The sequence below is a fragment of the Labrus mixtus genome, chromosome 3 (genome assembly GCF_963584025.1).
Source record: "Labrus mixtus chromosome 3, fLabMix1.1, whole genome shotgun sequence".
Classification (NCBI taxonomy): Eukaryota; Metazoa; Chordata; class Actinopteri; order Labriformes; family Labridae; genus Labrus; species Labrus mixtus.
Window position 1 is genome coordinate 31,162,049 of NC_083614.1, and position 18,907 is coordinate 31,180,955.

Here is an 18,907-nt window from a genome sequence, read left to right on the forward strand (position 1 = left end):
CTGACGGGGTTTTAAAAGTTCTCATGTTATAATGAGTAACTGCTCAATCTTCACCCTCCTCTTTGCCTATAATTAAGAGGGGCTCAGATTAAATCACGAGTGTGAATAATGTAGGGACAGAGTTTAAATGTTAATGGGTTGTTCTAAAAAAAGGAAATTGCTTTCCACAGTAGCAGCAAACACCGGTGTATCAATAAGACAAATGTACTTTAGGGTTGAAACAACACAGGTTCTGGTATTTGTCTTTGTACCGTGCAGTTTCAGACTCCTCGGAGGGGTCAGTCATTCATGTGAACCGCTCGGCTGTGGCTCGGATTAACCTCAAGGTGGATGGATTTTAAAAAAGTGGCCTAATTAGACAAAGGCTGGTGCTCAGTGATCAATGAACAGGAGTTTATATGCATTTCTCTAGAGCTTAGTGTTTGGAAAGCTCGTGTTTGGAATCGGAAATCGGCTCAGTTTTCTTTTAAAAATAAGTGTAATTTTGTGTTTTTCACCAGACCACAATTGGTGTAGTCTTGAGGTCTAATGGACTAGTTTTCTGTGTTTCCTTTGACTTGAAGCAAATGACTCTAGTCTTTAAATATTTATCTTAATCCAAATTATGGAGATCCTTCTTTTCAAAACAAAGAAGCCACTAGCTGAATAAAAAAACCCAGTAAAAAAACAGAATAAGGAGTTTCATATTAACAATCAGTGCTTTTTCCATTGTCATCAGGCAAATGATAAGAGGAGCTGTTAGCTGAACTACCATCAGCCTGTTTGTAAGTGTTACCTTATTTTCTGGTTAATATTCCCTCAGTATCTCTAGGTGTTAATTGATAGCGAAGGTAAAACTCAGAATAATGAGTTTAGTGTTTCTTCTAAGTCCAATAGCAGGCAACGGTGTTTGAAGGGGTCGTGTGCTGAGCTACAGCTAGCTTGTTTGTAGTTGTTAGCTTGTTTCGTTTTGGGTTCCAATGTTGATAGTTCCAAACAAATAAGATTTGGGATTGAATTATGCAAAAGACATTAGCTGGTACCCCTGGTTCCACCTTCAAAATCATTGTTTTGTTTTTTTGCACCTTAGCAGGTGATTAATGCCAGGAGGGGCTGTGAGCTGAGCTGCAGCTACCTTTTTGAAAAAGCCACTCATCTTATTTTAGGTTAGAATTCCCCCAGTATTGTTCTCAGTTGGAAAAATGATCCACAGAGAAAGGAAGGGGACATTCCTTGCAACATTCAGAATAATTTGAGCTCTGCATGTTTCAGTATCGAGTGGACCGCCTGAGCTTTTAAAGTCTGAAGAATGTGCATCTTACCGTTTCAACATAACACTTAAACTGAAAGAAAATTAAAAAAAGGCCAAAGCATTATATTGAACGGCTAAAACCAATTCAAGTGACAAAATTCTGGTTTTATGTAGCCGTACTGAAGAGAGCTTTGTCAAGTTGTTTGGGCTCATTTGTCATCTAAACGGATTGCTAGTGAACGTGAACTCAACACATTGTTTAAAGAACCATGTGACTCCACAGCTTGATAAATGGGGCTAATAATCCATAAGGCTGCTGCAGCTGCACTGTGAAATTTTAGTTGTGTCCTGGCGCTCTAATGGGCGAGGAATGGAGAAAAAATCCATATGTTGCAGGCTTTTTTTCTTCTGTGTGTTTGACACTAAAACACATTTTAAAAAGTTATAAAATAAGTGTAAATCCTTTAGGAAGAATTCCCATCTGACTTCTTATCGATGTTTTCTTGTCATCCATCAGGTATTTAAAGTGTTCTCTCGTGTTTATTTGTTCTCTTTCGCCCAGCTCAGCAAGGTGCGTACACGGTGGGTGTGTGAGTCCACGCCTGACACTCTGTAGTTGTCACTGCGTGCCTCTGTGCCGCTGTGTATGTGTCTGTGTACTTTTCACTGTTTGATTACGGGTCAGGGGAGGCCACAGGTCCACGGTGGCCCCGGGCAGCCTCAGGCCTCTCAGGTTTCAGAGCTGAGCATTCCTCCCAGGCTGCTACATAGCTGTGAAAACCGCAAAGCAGCTCCGACAACAAACACTGGAGGCACCAGGGGAAAGACGACTAACCTGCAGCTAATCAACAACAGGAGTTTTTCTCCCTCCTCGGGCTTCGTTCTCAATGTTTTCCACAGTTGCTTTCTTAATGGGAACGAATCATTTTCCCCCCTTTTGAGTGCCTGTTTTCTCTACCCGGCTTCTCATTTGTTAGTGTTTTGAAAGCATACAACTCCCGCTAAGATGTGGCAGTTGTTTGTGTGTGCTTGTTCGTGTTTATTTGACAGTTCTACATCTTGAAGAAGGGTGTGGAACAGTTAGACTGTCTGGGCTTGGTTTTTACACATTGTGAATAACTCCATAGTGAAATATGCAGCTGTGTGTGTGTGTGTGTGTGTGTGTGTGTGTGTGTGTGTGTGTTTGTGTAGCACTCCAGTGATAGTCTCATGCTTGTGTAAAGTGACCGCCAAAAACATTCATAAGCAGGCCTGCTGACTCCATTCAGACAATCAGGATTCAACCGAGCTTTTGTTTGGTTCTGTTGAGGAAAGATTGGCAATTAGCTGTGTTTGTGTTCATGCTAGCCTGCGTTTATGAGTCCAATTAGAGAAAATTGAATTTCCAGAACTACATTTGATACTTTATCTGAAGAAAGAGTGAAGCTAAATGGCCTGATTACGGCTAAGAAGAGGCCATTGTTTTGTAGATTGAGTGTATAGCTGCTTCTTTTTTATTTGCGTTTCAGCTTCTCAAAAAGTCAGAAGCTGCTTCCACAGTAAAGAAACGTACATACTTTAATAAAATTAAATAATTACACTTCACATAGTATATCATCAACATTAATTTGTGATGTTTAAAAAAACATTTTTTTATATAAAAGATCACGAGGGGTTAATGCATTTTTCAAGACGATAATCCGTAGTTGCGACCATTGAAACTTTTATTTATGCCATTTAATTTGTCATGAAAAATGCACCAAAAAAAGAAAAATAAATAAGCATTAAGTTGTGTTCCAAGTTCAGAGCAAACCTGTTGAAGTTTTCTCTTCCCTGTTGAAGTTTTGTGTGAATCAGCTCCGCTTTTTGACCGACCTGGTGTTTTCTTGGTAATTGGTGCTCTCTGGAATGCGCCTAACAAAAGGTGCAGACAGGCAGCAGGAAGTGGTTCGGCGTGTGGAACCAGGTGATTTAAGGCTTGGTGTGCAGCAAAGGGAGGGCTTACAGTGAAACACCTGCCTACCTGCTGCCTCCCAACACAACACAAACATTAGCTTTACTCTGTTTGTAGCTGCAACATAGTGCTGCTGCTGCCGTCTGTGTTTGGAAAGTATGCGTTGAGTAAGAGAAAGAGAGCTAATGTTGAGCTGATGGGACCCAGGAGACCCTCTGGACAGAGTTGTGTGTGTGTATGCTCTTAAAGTGTTAGGCTGAGGTCACACCAGGACTCATTTGCTGCTTTGCTAAAGTGCTCATGATGGATAGGCCGGATCTTTGTAACATAGCAATAAGTAAGGTCCTTTACCTGCTTTTTGTAACATAACAATGAGTAAGGTCTTTTACCTGCTCTTTTGTAATGTTAACAGACAATGAGTAAGGTATTTTACCTGCTTCTTGTAAAGTGTCTCGAGATAACACTTGTTATGAGTTGACGCTATACAAATAAAAGTTGATTGATTGATTGATTGATTTTCTCCATGCCTCAATGGCACTATGCTTCCTATTCCCTCAACAATATAAATTAGGGACTATTAAAACGTCTGTCTGGAAGCTGAAGGGGGAAATTCAGCATCATTTTATGCCTTTATTGCTGAGATATATATATTGGACAGAGTCAGAAATTAAGGAGAGAGAGAGAGAGTGGGAAAGGAGCCACAGGTCAGATCTGTGCCGCCCGCTTTGAGGGCTACAGCCTCTTTACGTGGGGCACGCGCCCATAACCACTCAGACACCCGGTGCCCCTTCAGCATCATTTTTTAGATTGAGCTCACATTTTGTGTTCTGACAATCCTCCACAATTCAACCGGTGATGTGTTTTAGTCCCTAACCTAGACACTGATATTAATAGGACTATAGTGTCTGGGTGTAAATGTGTCTTTAAGTCAGATAACCAGTTTTACCATTGGCTAGTATGGAGCAGTAATGAGCAGAGTGATCCATTGTTGCTAATGTCTGTTGTGTAATTCCCTCATGCAAAAAGTTGTAATGTAGCCATCTTCTGTTTATGATTTTAGTTCTTTTAGGTGTAATTTAAGATTTTTGATTTCAAAAGTCTCTGTCAGACATCCCCCAAAAAACTGAATCCTCCTGATCTAACCTGTATATCTCCTTCTCCCTCTGCAGAGGATTTTCAACTCGTTTGTGTACACCGAGAAGACATCAAATGGAGAGACAGAAGTGCAGCAGGTGAGTAACAAAGGCTTCTCCTTCCCCCTGTGTGTGTGTGTGTGTCCATGTGTGTGTGTGTGTCCATGTGTGACTGCTTGTTTGTGCCTGTATGTGCCATGGATGATGTCTGTCTGTGGCCTTGTGTTGCGCAGAAAAGAACAAACACATGCATACACACACATACACACTCACCATCAGAGGAAAAAGAGGGTTTATTAAAATTCTACGGCAGCCGTCTCATTGGCTTTGAAGTTCTCTGTCTGTTTTTCCACCCGTCTGTCTTTCTCTCAGCTTACTAAATGAAAGCAGAGCTGCAGTCAGCCTGTATAAGAAGGCTTAAAGAAGACAATGGCATATTTAGAAATATATATATAACAGCTCTCAGATGATTTTTTGATGTCCAGAAGTCAACATTTATGTGTGCAGATTTGCTCCTGTTGGTAAAACAATGCTCAGAATTTCCATCATCTGGGGTCTAGTCAAACATGGTTGTGTGCAGGCATGATGTACATTTATATATAGTGTGTGTGTGTGTGTGTGTGTGTGTGTGTGTGTGTGTGTGTGTGTGTGTGTGTGTGTGTGTGTGTGTGTGTGTGTGTGTGTGTGTGTGTGTGTGTGTGTGTGTGTGTGTGTGTGTGTGTGTGTGTGTGTGTGTGTGTGTGTGTGTGTGTGTGTGTGTGTGTGTGTGTGTGTGTGTGTGTGTGTGTGTGTGTGTGTGTGTGTGTGTGTGTGTGTGTCAGTAAACAGCACACTGGTAAACAGCCACCAGCAAGAACAGACAGGTTGATGTTTGTTTGTATTTCATGGTGAATGTGTTTCTGTGTGAAATGTTTAGTAAAACTCATTTTGCATTATTGACTCCCAACAATTGGCCTTGAAGGATTCCAATTTCCTCTTCTTCATAAACCCTTTGCCTTTTACTTGGTAACTTTCACTGGAAATTTCATGAATTATAGATGTAATGTTGTGAAACTATTGTGGATCTTATCAGGGATTTCTAGGAGATTCTCGTGATAATATTTGGAAATGTTCATGTCAATTTTCAGCAACTTCAGTGGAAATGTTTCTGAATTTTATGAAAAACTTTGTTTGAGTGTTTTGTCGAGAATTTCCAGAAACTATTGTGGGAGCTTCAGTCATATTTATGTAAAACTCCAGAACTTATTTGGAAGTGTTTGTGCATTAAAAAAAAAAAAAAAAACCTTTATGGAAAACATTCAGGAGTTTTAATTGGAAAAGTTCAGAAAACTTTCAGGAACTTTTAAAGAATTTGCACAGAAATGTAATGAAAATGTCTGAAATTTTATGGAAACTTGTGGAATTTTTGGAGACTTTTGTGGATGTTTTGCGGCAATTTCCTAAAAAAATGCTTATTGACAAGGCTTTGGATGCTTCGTTGTCCTGAAAATTCTCAGAAAAATCTCACAGTAGCTACAACTTTACCCAGTTGTCCAGTCATAGTAAAACGGTGGCAGGACAAATAGCACAAAACCAAAAATCAGTGGTTGTCCATGAAGAGTTATTTCTCACTAAATCTCATGATCCCACTAAAAAAAGATGGTTCCCTCCTCTCCACCTGTTTGCACCAGGCTATCCATTATCCAATACAAGGTCCAGAGCCAGTATATTGTGTTGATATTTCTTACTTTTGAAAGTTTACAGTATCAGAACAGACGGCAACAAGAGATTTTTTCACTCAGCTGATAAACCCTACTTCTCCAAAGTGCTCTCTAGTGCTCCAAGCTGGATTGCTTTCAGAGGAGCGCCTGATGTTTCCAACTTGGAAAAAAAACTCTTTGGTGAACTCAGGCCCTGAAGGATTTCCTTTCACAGAAACCTCATCCACAATACTTAAGTCTTAGGTTTTGGAAATTGGTGTCACATAGATCTGGTGTTTTTTTGTTTTTTTTTAATGAGCACCAGTCCCAGAGCAGCACTATTTTCTCTCATGTTTGTTCCATGTAGGAATACATTTTAATTCCATTGGCCAACTCGTGGAGTGCACATACATTCAATCTGCAGCTTTTCAGAGCAGTTGCCAGCGAATTCAGGCGACGGCTCTGACATAGCTGGCTTGAAAAGTTCCCTCAGAGGAGCTGTGTCCACGAGCCAAAGTGAGACTCAATTAGGAAGAGGGTCTGCAGAGGAATAAAAGGGGCAAGGGGCCACAGAGAGGAGCCACTGGCTTCTAGAAACTCATTATTGATACACACAGACTTCTGTCCTTTTGTAATGACACACACGCTCCCTCTTTCTGTTGTTTCTATTTTGATCTATTTCCATCATTCTCTTCTGTTGAATAGTCCGTCATTTACAAGCATGTCATGCTGTGTGTTAGCACTTGGTTATTTTCACCAAGCATACCAAGGTGTATTATCAGGCTTAATTTAACTGATGCATCTATTCATTATTGACATGTATCAAAAGAATGTGTGACTTTTTGATCCAGTAGATACCGCCCTTGATGACCAGCAAAAAACCAAAACAAGCTGCTGTTTGGCTGCTAAAGCCTCCGCACTCCTTCAGCGTCACACCTCCCATCCCCCTCCCCTTGCATTCCCCACGAAGAAGTCAAGCGGCAGATTGTCCTTTGCTCGAGCTGCAATCACCTGTGGCCTGCATTGTTGTGTTAGCAGGTTAATGTTAGCCCTCCTTTAGCGAGCTCGTGGCTTCACATTGCTTGTGAATTTACACAGAATGGTCGTGATCTACAAACGCTCATGTGACATTCAAATTTTCCTTTTCTTCTCTTGAGTCCTTGACTAAAACAGCTTTTATACTCAAGGGTAGGAGTCGGCCCGTCGCGTCCATGTAAACATGATGTAAACACGGCTCTGACAACAACACAGCCAGCGGGACTCAAGCTTCTCACTCATTGTCGACAGTCATGACTCAGATTGATTTCTGCTTTATTTCTGTGTAAAATGTTGCAGTCTTCCTTTAAATTTAACTGCTATCTTTTGCCAAATAAGTCCTTTTTCTTGTTAAAAATAAAAACCTTTTGGAAGTCTGTTAAAGTAAACTCATTCTGCGAGTTCATTTGAAGGTATTAAAGTTTTAAAGGCTTTGAAGAGGAGATCTCAGAGCTGTTAGCAGTTAGCTGTGAACAACATACTCTGTAAGTGTTAAATATTTCTTTAAATAAACTTTTCAATGTTTATATTCTCAAAGAGGATCAGTTGCACCCTTGGCTGAAGTAATACTCGAATGGCAAAAAAAGGAAATGTTTGAACTCCAGCAGCTTGAGTTAAGAAATGTCCTTTTTTTTTTTGGATTGATTGGGATTAGATTTCTTACTAAAGTTAACAGTGCTCAGTGGTATCTAATGGAGTCTTACAGCTTTGTTCACCTGTTTGACTTTAATGTGCACACAAGAATAACTTTATGAGAAAAATACAAATCAGTACTGAAAACCGTTGCTTAGAATAGAAACAACAACCCACAGATAAAAGGATTCTAACACGAGTGCAACCCTCAGCAGTTTGCACACTTTGACCTTTAAGTTTTCACCTTTTACATTTAGTCACATTCACCACCAGACAAGACATGTAGGAACTGAATGCGCTCAAATTGGCAGAGTGGTTATCAGTTCGGCGTGCTCCTGTAGGTGTGTGTGATTGTGTGTGTGTTTGTGTGTTGTCTGTCTGTCAGCCAAAGAGCAGGTAGATGCAGCCTTCACTGAGTGACATTTAAGAAATGTACAGATAACCACAAACAGAAATGCTTCAATTCGAGAATAAAATGCATTTTGATTATCTCACATACTTTTTTATTTGAAATGTTATGTAGCATTTTATTGGTTTACTGCATTTACTACTATGTACTGTATATAAGATATTCGTTTAGACAACTTGTAGAACATGACGGTGAAGTCAAGTCGGCTGTTTCTGATCAGGTCATGTCAATAAAGCACTTTTTAGATTGCAGTTTTGCAATTGTCATTTCGTCTCTGTACTTTCTTTCTTATTTTTGGGCGTTTTGTGCCTTTTATTGGAGACATAGGACAGTGGATAGAGTCGGAAATCAGAGAGAGAGAGAGAGTAGGCAACGACATGCGGGAAAAGGAGCCACAGGTCGGATCTGAACCCGAACCCCGGGGCCGCCCTTTCATATTGATTCTCCAAGAGTGTAACAGTTCCTCTGGTCTGCAGAAGCTTATTCCTTCTTCTCTGTTTACTTCAGGCCTGCACTCATTTTAGAGTAACTCTTGGTTTTGCCATAAACACCACTGCCAGGGACTGTGGTCAAAGGCTCGCAAACCTCAGTACTCCCCAGCACAAGAGTTCAGGGTGCACCCATTCCACTTAGTCCAGCTCTGCGGCTCGACAGAGTCCACTGGGTGCTGCAAACCCAAAAATCTGGTTGGTTGTGTGGGAGAGTGGAGAGAGAGGAGGCCTGTGTTTTGGAGAGTGTGGTTAATCTGCAGAGTGCAGGTTTGCTTTGGCTGCACACTGGAACTTTAGCTTTAACTTGCACGGCTCAAAGTTTCTGGATTCTTTCGAGTCACTCTATTAAAAGTCTTACTTTGGAAACACTCCTCGTCTGAACACTGGCCTGTTTTTACCTTTTCTTTAATACCATGTCTATTTAGCTAATTGCCATGCTGCCATGCATGGACAGCACTGTGTGTCAGGGAGCGCCACTTTTTGTGTGTTTCACTTTGTAGTGTGTGAGGGTGCACATTTAAGTGTATGTGTGTGTGTTTGTGGTAGACGGGTAATTGTGGGCTGTGCCTCAGGCCCTTGTTAAACCTCTAATAGTAATAGCGGCCGGCTGATGAGGTGTATAAGCGGTCAGTGGGTCGTGGCAACATTTCCCTGGTCCTGGCTTGAAAAAACAGCCCCCTTTGCAGGCAGCGATGTGAACAAAGGGCGTCCAGTTACTATGGAAATAAGCCTTTTCTCTGTATTCACCCAGACTGAGAAGGTAACTCACAATGGCTTTGGAAAATATACAGACCACTTCCAATTTTCCCTGCAGATTCAGTGTTAAGGCATACAGTTTGTTGTGTTAGTGTGACATTTTTAAAAAATGTAACTGGAAGCTTTATTTACACACACAGAAACAGACACTTCAATCTAGTTGATTGGGTCCCTTTTTTCGTTCCTGTGAGGTCATCATTTAGCCTGCTGATTTCATAAACCCTTTTCACACATCTCCTGAAAAACTCTGAAGATTTGTCTACCCAGAGGTTCTTCAGACTAAGTGTGAACGCAAACAGCCGCATTTTTTGCTCAGACTTTACCCGGAGTTTCTCCTCCAGACTCCTAGTATTTTATCGGCAGAAAGTCAGAGTGAGCTGATGTCTGAACGCGGCAGCATATACTCCAGAGATTTCAATTTGAACCAATAGAAAGAGAATGACGTTTATATAGTGACTGCATAAAGTGTCTGCACGCGACCACTACGATCTCCGTGCTCTAATTAAACGTCTGCATTCTGTTTTCTGTTCGTCAGTATGTTGTTCTCCTCTCTTTTCTGGATGTTGTCATTCCATTGGATTACACATAGCATTGATATAAAGACAGATATTCTCATTATAACGTCGTGTAGCGGACTCTGTTGCTTCGGCTGCTACTTCCGCGTTGTTTATTTACGTCACGTCTTACCTCAGGAAATCCCCCGCCCCCCCTCCCCTCTGACAGGGATAGTCCCCCGCTGTGAGGAGCATATGTGAACGACTAGGTCGGGAGAATCTCCGGAGAAGTCCTCCTGTAAAAATCCGGAGTGCATGTGCGAAAACGGCCATAGAGACTAACTGCATCACTGCATTTACCTGACAGCATTGAGATCTGCAGCCCCGAAAACACACAGAAGTTTATAGCCAGCAGCAGCAGTGTGTGTTTCTGGTCTTCTTGTGTCTGCAGGGTCACACCTTACAATGTGCAACCCCTCTCAACCACAGTTAACAAAACCCAGCTTGTAAGACTCTGCTTTTATTAGCTGTGATTCCATATGAGTGTGTGTGTGTGTGTGTGTGTGTGTGTGTGTGTGTGTGTGTGTGTGTGTGTGTGTGTGTGTGTGTGTGTGTGTGTGTGTGTGTGTGTGTGTGTGTGTGTGCGTGTGCGTGTGCGTGAGATGATCACTTGGCTGCTTTAAGCTTTAGTCAGATGTCACCACCACTAATGATTGTCTGATTTAGTGTTTGTTTTTTGTTTTTTTTACTCTGTGCAGCTCGCCAAAAAGATCCGGGAAAAGTTCAACCGCTACCTGGATGTGGTGAACCGGAACAAACAAGTGGTGGAGGCCTCCTACACGGCTCACCTGACGTCTCCGCTCACCGCCATACAGGACTGCTGCTCCATACCTGCGTCTATGATGGAGTGAGTACATTTTCCCCAACACACACACAAAGAAAAAAACAAACATCTCGACAGGAGGTTCATTTCGTCTTGACAACACACCTCCCACTGTTTAGCACCTGAACTCAGCTCTCTATACATTTTTCTTTATGCTCCAAATAATACACACACACACACACACACACACACACACACACACACACACACACACACACACACACACACACACACACACACACACACACACACACACAAATCCCCCACCTCTCCCTTGTTTAACTTGTTTTCATCATTGCCAGATTACATCACACAATTTACAGCCTTAAGCAGCTCTGGCATGCACACATATTTGGCTGCATTTTTTCAACTCAGCCCTTGTTCCAGAATCTTTTTCTTGCTGTCATCATCGGCCGTGCATGTTTTTTAATTTGCTGCAGTGTACATTTTTATAAGACAAAGTTTATTGTTGTTGGAGCCCAGTCAGGCAGTGGGATGTTGGGTTTACATGCGTACTGTAAGGACATTTTCTGAAAGCTGTCATCAACTCATATTCACTTTTGGAAAATAGGTCTGTATCTGAAAAGACTTAAAGGGATAGTTCTGTATTTTTGAAGTGGGGTTGAAGGAGGTACTTAATAGTCAATGGTAATTATATTAGCCACAAAAGCTGACGGTCAGCGTGCCCCCTTTAAAGGCTTTATATGTGATTTTTTCATCCAGCAGATGTCGCCCTTGAGCACCAGCATAAAACCAAAACGACTCGCGCTGCATTGTTGTGTTAGCATGCTAATGCTAGCGATCTTTATTATGCTCGTATCTTCACACTGCATGTAAATTTACCTGAAATGAGCGTGATCTAGAAACACAGTTAAGCAGTGAGTACAGTATGTTATTCTTCTTTTCTCTAGTCCCTCAATTAAACAACTTTTATACGTGAGGGGAGGAGTCAGCTGGCCGTCCGGGCGATGTAAACAAAGTGAAGATAGGACTCTGAAAACTCTGAAAACATCACAGACAGTGGGACTCGGGTGTTACACCCATTGTAGACAGTCATGACTCACAGAGTTATTTTCAGAGGATATACTTGATTTCTATTATATGTAAGAGTGAAAAATCACATATAAAGCCTTTAATGTCCAATAACTAATGTTAGCTGACACATCATACAACAATACAAAGTTACATAAGATAATTAGACACTAACTTTATGAACATCCATTGTGAGAAACCCAGTTAGCTTAAGCTCTAAAAACGAGATTCAAAACTGCTCTTTGTGATGTTTTATTTTGCTTTTCTTATTGCCTTTATGCCTCAGTCTCTTTATTTCTGGTCTTCAAATATAATGTGCTTTTATTTTGAAAAACTGCGAGGGGGACTTCCGCTACATCGTAAAGTTACGGGAGTAAATAAATACAGTTAAAATAACAACCAAGAGGAGAAAATGTTACACTTAGGTTGTTTTGTGAGGTGGATTTATCTTAAAATTTATCTGTTTGGGTGACTAACTCTCTTTCAGAAGGATGCTACATGTAGCATGTATCCATTTGTTAGCTCTGAGCTCTGACTCAGCCAGTGACGAGTATTATACGCCAGTATTCTTCTTTTCTCTAGTCCCTCAATTAAACAACTTTTATACGTGAGGGGAGGAGTCAGCCGGCCGTCCGGGCGATGTAAACAAAGTGAAGATAGGACTCTGAAAACTCTGAAAACATCACAGACAGTGGGACTCGGGTGTTACACCCATTGTAGACAGTCATGACTCACAGAGTTATTTTCAGAGGATATACTTGATTTATATTATATTTAAGTGTGAAAAATCACATATAAAGACTTTAAAGAAAAAACATTGGAGTAAATGTGCAAGCCACATTGCTTTAGCACTACTTTGGCACACCACATACATGTTTCTCCGCCTGCAGTGATCAGATGTTTAAGTCTATAGTGTATAACAACTCAACATGAATCTAAACGACTAGACTGCTAATTATAGTTAAAGTTCTGATATAAACTGCGCCCCAGTTTGATATCAATCTTGCAACAAATGTTTAAAAATGATCCGGCAGCAATGGCTGTGAAGTTTGTTATTCTAGCATAGTTATCCTCTTCAACAAATGACACACATAGTGTTTTTTGATCAAGTCATAAGGCATGAAGTCAGCAATGTGTGATTTTGGGGAAATGGACTGGCCTCCTCAGAGTCCAGACGTGAAAATGATAGCGGCAGTATGGGAGCACCTGGAGAAGGGAGGGGGGGGGGCGAGCTGAGACATCTGAAGAAGAACTGTGGGATGTGCTGAAAGGAGCCTGGTATTATATACCTGAACATTTTAAACTCCAAGTGCAAAGGAAGGTCAGACTGGAAAAAAGAACATTTGCCTGTAGAAACCAATTTGTTCTGAAAAAGTTTTTTTTAGTTATATTTTGTGTACATATTTCCTGTTTCTTAATCAAAAGACTGAGTAATAAATATGGAAAGTCATCACTACTTTGCTAAATCCAAAGCTAGAGGTGGCCTAAGTGAGGGCATGATCAGGGGTTATTTAAAATTAAAGTAATGGTTAAAATCTATAGAAATTGGACCTCTTCGTACAGGATTGACATTTTAATTAGTTACATAAAGGACCACAATGTGATGACACAGTGTTAACTTCATTGTGTATTCTCTAAATATAGCTCGGAGGCCTACATGAGCCATGGAGGTTTAGAAAAGGCTTTCCCCACATGACAAAAAAGTTTTAGAAAAACTGGCCGTGGGATTGAAAATGTCAGATTAAAGCCCTCTGCTGAGAGAGTTTAAGATTGCCCCAGACTAACAGTTCAGAGTGAGTTTTTTTTTTTTTTTAGCCAATCACAGACTCCAGCAGGCAAAAACAGAGTTCAAAGCTGAGAGAGAGAGAGAGAGAGGGAGAGAGAGAGAGCTGCTTTCAGTTCTAATCTACAGAGCTGCAGCTGTCTCTCCCCCTCATCCTCTCTGTCTCTCTCTCTCTCCCTCTCTCCCTCCATTTCTGTCTATCTTCCTCTCCTTTATCAGCCAATGAACTAGTTATTGCTCTCTGAAGTTTTTCGCTCTGCAGACTTCACAGGCTGCAAGGTCACCCGTTCCCCCCCCTCTTTTTTTCAGTCGGGCAGAGAAGGAGGCGGCCTGGCTCAGGGCCACCAGCCACCTGTAGCCCGAATCATTCCCATGACACGCTGGACATGCATTCAACAGTTGTTCACACGCTAACATGTTGTATTTATGTCCCAACATGTGCCGTCTAGAGCCAGGTCGGAAACACAGGATTTTACAGCTTTCAGAGACGGTTTGAGGCAGATTCTGCAGAGAAAAGATTATGTAAGACCTATGAAGGATGGAATGATGCAGGGGGGAATCACATGGGTGGTGCTGCTGGTGGTTGGGAGGGGAGGGGAGGGGAGGGGTGGTGGTAGAAATACCAAACTGAAGCTGAATCTGACAGATCCCTGAACTTCAAAGGATCTTCCTCAGGGGGAGGATAAAGGCACGGAGCTCTATCGCTTTCATTTTTTTGGGGTTATGCAGGATCCTGAGATAGTTTAGAATGTAGAATATGTTTGCTCTTTCTTTTTCAGTTCACTTCATCAGGAAGCTTAGGCTCCCATATATTCCTACTTTATATCTTAAAAAATGGTAAGAGCTGTAGTTTTGAAATGAAAATCAACATTGTTCTTAAAGTGCATTAAAAAAATCCAGACGATACTTTCATGGGTTTTTCTGATTACACATTTCCCATATGAGCTAATAATGTAGATATATCTAGGAGGAATACAAATTCCAAAAATACACCACAGAATTTAGGTGGTACTTATCAACGAGAGGGAACTGGAAATGTCTTTAAAGCCCTGTTTCCGACAAGCGGTCCAGTTCAGCTTGGTCCGGTAAGCTTTACATTTATTGGCGTTTCCACCACAAAAGTTGGGAATGGTACCGAAATAACCGACCTGTACTGTCCTACTTTTTTGCTACGCTTCTGTTGGGGTGCCAAACGATCCGATCCATCCCTAAAGGGTGGAGTTAGACCCACTGCAGTCTCACGATTGGTCAAAAGAATCGTCACTTCCTGTGCCATAGTGGTAATAAAGGACAAACCCAAAAAACGCGACACGTTTAAATATCCCATGGATTTCTAGAGAGTGATTCCAAGGCTGTTTTTTTTTTTTTTGTTTTTTTGTGACTAATGTCAGCACGTAGCTCTGCCCCATGGACGTCCTTGGAGTTGCAGACCTCTGCTGGACGTCCTCCATTGTTGCCCTTTTGTTTACTGTGTCGCACTCTTCTTCTTTTGTTGAAGTTCCTGGCAGGCTACGCTGTCCCGCTGTTATGATTTCACAGTATGACGTAGCTGATGCAGCTATTGCTATCCTGCTTACACTAATCCTAACAAGTAAGGGTACGGGGTAGCTGAGGAAGAGTTTACCTTACCTAACCGTACTGAACTAAACCGAACCGCTTGGCTGAAACAGATTTAGCTGTAAAATATCAAGTTAAAGCATCAACAGGCTTTTTTTGTTATATACTAAAACTATTTGAATCTCAGCTGGTGTCTTAAAAATCTTAAATAATAAATACAAATAAAAAACAGAATCAGAATCATCCAGGCTTCAGCGATGATAATAATCTTACATTGTCAACTTGGTTTTTCAAGTTCCAGAATAAAACCGCTGTGGACGACCCTTTGACCGTAAAGAATGGAAAACAGGGGCTGTTTTTTATTGTAAAACACCTTGCTTATCTTAGGCGTAATATGACAATTATAGCAGTTAAAAAAAGTTGATAAAGATGAAAAGAAAGCAGACAAAAATCCTGACATCATCTTCCTGGTTGAACAGGATCCATGCCAGACTCTAGACAGGACTTGAGTTCCCTGTAGCGAACCTCCGAGTGCCCTTCATTAGTCTCAGGCATCAGCTGCTTGTGGGGGTCTCAGTCAGGTCAGCCAGTTTAGAGAAGGATCAGGTGGTTCACAGGGTGTCCGTGTCTGTTAGCCGTCAAGCTAGCAGGCTATCATTTCTCAGGGAGGCCACTAAGGGCCGTGCTTAGCGCCTGCTGGTATGCTTTAATCACTGCTGGGTCGCAGCGACAGGCCGGACCTGAAAATAGCTAATGTATGTGACTAGTAGAGTTGTTGCGTGTGTGCATGTGTGAGTCTCTGTGTGTTTGTATTTTTAACATGAAATCTCCTGGTGCTCATTTTCAACAGCTCCACGGCCGTGCAGTTGTAAAAGTGAGAAGTGTGCTCGGGAGCAGCCCAGGCGGTACTTAACAGTCTCATTTCTCCAGGAGTATAGAAAGAGATAAGCTGTAAATGGACTGTGCAAAGAAAAACAGCGTTCATGTGAAGTGGAAGTGTTCTCTTAAGGAGACAAAAACAACAGTGGAAAGAAGAGGGAAGAGAGAGTTAGATGTGAACAATCATGGCAAGGTGTCCTTGAGTGTTTGTCTCTGGATTTCATGGAAATCTATCGTGTTGTCTGGGGATCATTTGTTCAAAACCACTCACATGGTACCATCGGAACCATTACCCTGATCACCATGTCAACAACAGTACGGAGACATACTTTCTATTAGGGCTGGGAAATATATTGAGTTTTTAAGATATATCGATATATTTTCAATCCAGATATAGGGTAGGACAACATCGTTAATATCGATATACAGTAGTTCATGTTGCATTAAAATGAAGTTATACGTTTCTTCTGTAGAGCTGCCAGTTCACCTATTTCTCATCTCACTGTCTCTCTGAGCCAAACTCAAAAAACTAAATGTTAAACTAAGCTCAAGTCCAAATGGATTACAAAACACACAACTGTGTTTATTTTGTTGTGCAGAAAATTAATTAATTTCACAAACAGGTAGTTTGTTTTCATGTACATGTTGAACTTGTGCAACTGACTGTTAATAAAAGACACATCGATATATATCGAGTATCGCCATTCAGTGGAAAAAATATTGAGATATGAGTTTTGGTCCATATCGCCCAGCCCTACTTTCTATGTCCTTTAGTGTGTGTGTGTGACAGTGAGCCATCTTCAGATATAAGGATTTGACTTCCCAATAGTAGAGGTATAAGGTTGGGAATGGGAAGACTGGAAGGATAAAAAGTAGTAGGGCTGGACCCGAATATTCGGCTATTCCGATATTCGTTCGTCGGGTAGGCAATCGGTTATTAATTTTGGGATCCCGATATTGTTTTTTTTTTTTTTTTGCTACCTAAAATAACTCTCCTCACAGCGATCAGTGACCGTCACACTTCAGTTCACCTTGCACGTTAATAAAGGGAAGACAAAATGCCGAAGACTTCAGCTGTGTGGGAAGTTGTTGTCGGGAACACTATAAGTCAAGTGAAGACAAGACAAAGGCAGTGTGCCAAATATGCAATTTGAAACATGGTGGCACAACACCTGAAATGCTGTAAGTAGTTTGCTATATTTTGACGGTGTAAAAAAAACGAGACCATACTAGCTAGTAAACTTAACCGTTTATAAATGTGTGTTTTCTATCTTTTGATTAGTTATGTTAAGGTTGTAAAACGTTATAGAGACTTATTGAGCCGAGAACGAGCTGCGCAATTTTGCAGTTTGCCTCAATGACCTCTTGATAACTATCCAACATGCAGTAACATCATATGAGTGATGATATTCCACATGTCAAATACCTTCAGTAATAATTAAGCAAAGATTAAAGACCACATGCTGCTAATACAGAGCTCCTGTTTCTGAAGAAGCATTCTCACTATCTGAGCTGCGGGCAGATTTACAGTCCACATCAAGAGTATACAGAGCAGCAGTGAGGAGCGACTCAGAGTTACAGCTTCAGGTCAAGCTGCTCATTCAGCACGATGATGATACCTCTGTTTCCCCAAAGAGAGAAGGAAGGACATGGCTAACATTTCAGAAGAATCAGGAGGCGGCTTGTTTAAATGACTTTAACAGCTGTTAATATTTGTCAACCTCCAGAAAACTCCCAACAGGCCTCTGTGAACGTCAGTTTCTTCCTCTGTCCTTCTTCTCTTCTATGCCGGTCCGCCCTTGACTCCCTAAAATGTTCTACTCCTTAGTTTTTGCTTTTACTTTTTTGTCCTTCCAGCCTCTGTCTGCCATGTTGATATACTCCCATCCTCTTCACCCTCCCCTTTGCCTTTTACTGTTTCCTTCCTCCCCGTCTTCACTGTTTCCTTCCTCCCCGTCTTCACCGATACTCAAGGACAGGTGAAGAGGTGAGGTGGTCTTTAGATCTGCACTACATGGCCTTGTTCCAATCTGTGCATACCATACTGTATCTGACTTACAATCTGATCTAACAACCAAATGTGTAATCCTTTCACTTTGATTTCATTTTTTTTTTTTTTTTGCAAATCTTTTTTATCTTACCAAGTAGTAACTAAACTGTTTAGGTCTGAGGTTTGGTAGGCTTGTCGGTATGTGCTCCTCTGGTTATGTGTGGATCGTTATTTGTTTTTCATGTTTGTGTTTATTGATGTCACTAATGTGTGCAACACTTGAGTCCAGGACATATTGAGGACACTTGTGTGTGACAGTGTGTCGTTCTTTATCGCATTGCATCACAGACTTTAACATTTAGCACAACATGAGGAGATGTGATATAATGCCTAAGAGCAGATTTATTTACGTCACACTCATTGTACATATGTGAAGCTTTGAGGCCTTCGGCCGACACCAGAGTGATCCAGTAGTCAGTAGAGTTTTGAGCTGGGGCCCCCTTTAGCTCAATCTTATCTTTCATGATACCACCACTCCAGTCTTACCTCCCCTAGTGGGGAAGCTAACAGACAACACAGCTGTATGAGGGTCTACATGTTTATGTCATCCTGAAACTAAACTGAACTAAATACAAAAATAAAATGCTTCTTTGTACTTTGCCAATCACATGGCTGATATAAGGTATGATTTATTAATTCCAAGTTATCACGTATTCTCTAAACTGTCCAGCTGTATGTTCTAAATCAGTTCAATACAGTAGCTCAAAGTTGTTTCAAATATTTTTTTTCCCCAATCTCATTAACGCACTAGCTTGTATCCTGCTGTACACAAATACTGTAAAAAGGGTATTACACTTACGAGCCTCTTCAAGGTGATCGTACTCCCTGGGTCCTACATGGTTTCTGAAGCAGGATACAGCTTCACAGAAGAGTGTTTTTAGGATAGTAACTGCTGAACATGGCAGGTGTCGTCTCATTTAGAGTCTTCT

At 41.2% G+C, this 18,907-nt stretch overlaps 1 protein-coding gene across 1 annotated transcript in view; it reads left to right on the forward strand.

Annotated features, from left to right (window-relative positions):
- Window positions 1-18,907, forward strand: part of cachd1 (cache domain containing 1) — a 97,402-nt gene that overhangs the window by 30,795 nt on the left and 47,700 nt on the right. The window contains exons 2-3 of the mRNA XM_061034957.1: window positions 4,334-4,396; window positions 10,553-10,701. Of these exons, the coding sequence (XP_060890940.1) occupies window positions 4,334-4,396; window positions 10,553-10,701 (212 nt within the window). The remainder of the gene's footprint in view (window positions 1-4,333; window positions 4,397-10,552; window positions 10,702-18,907) is intronic.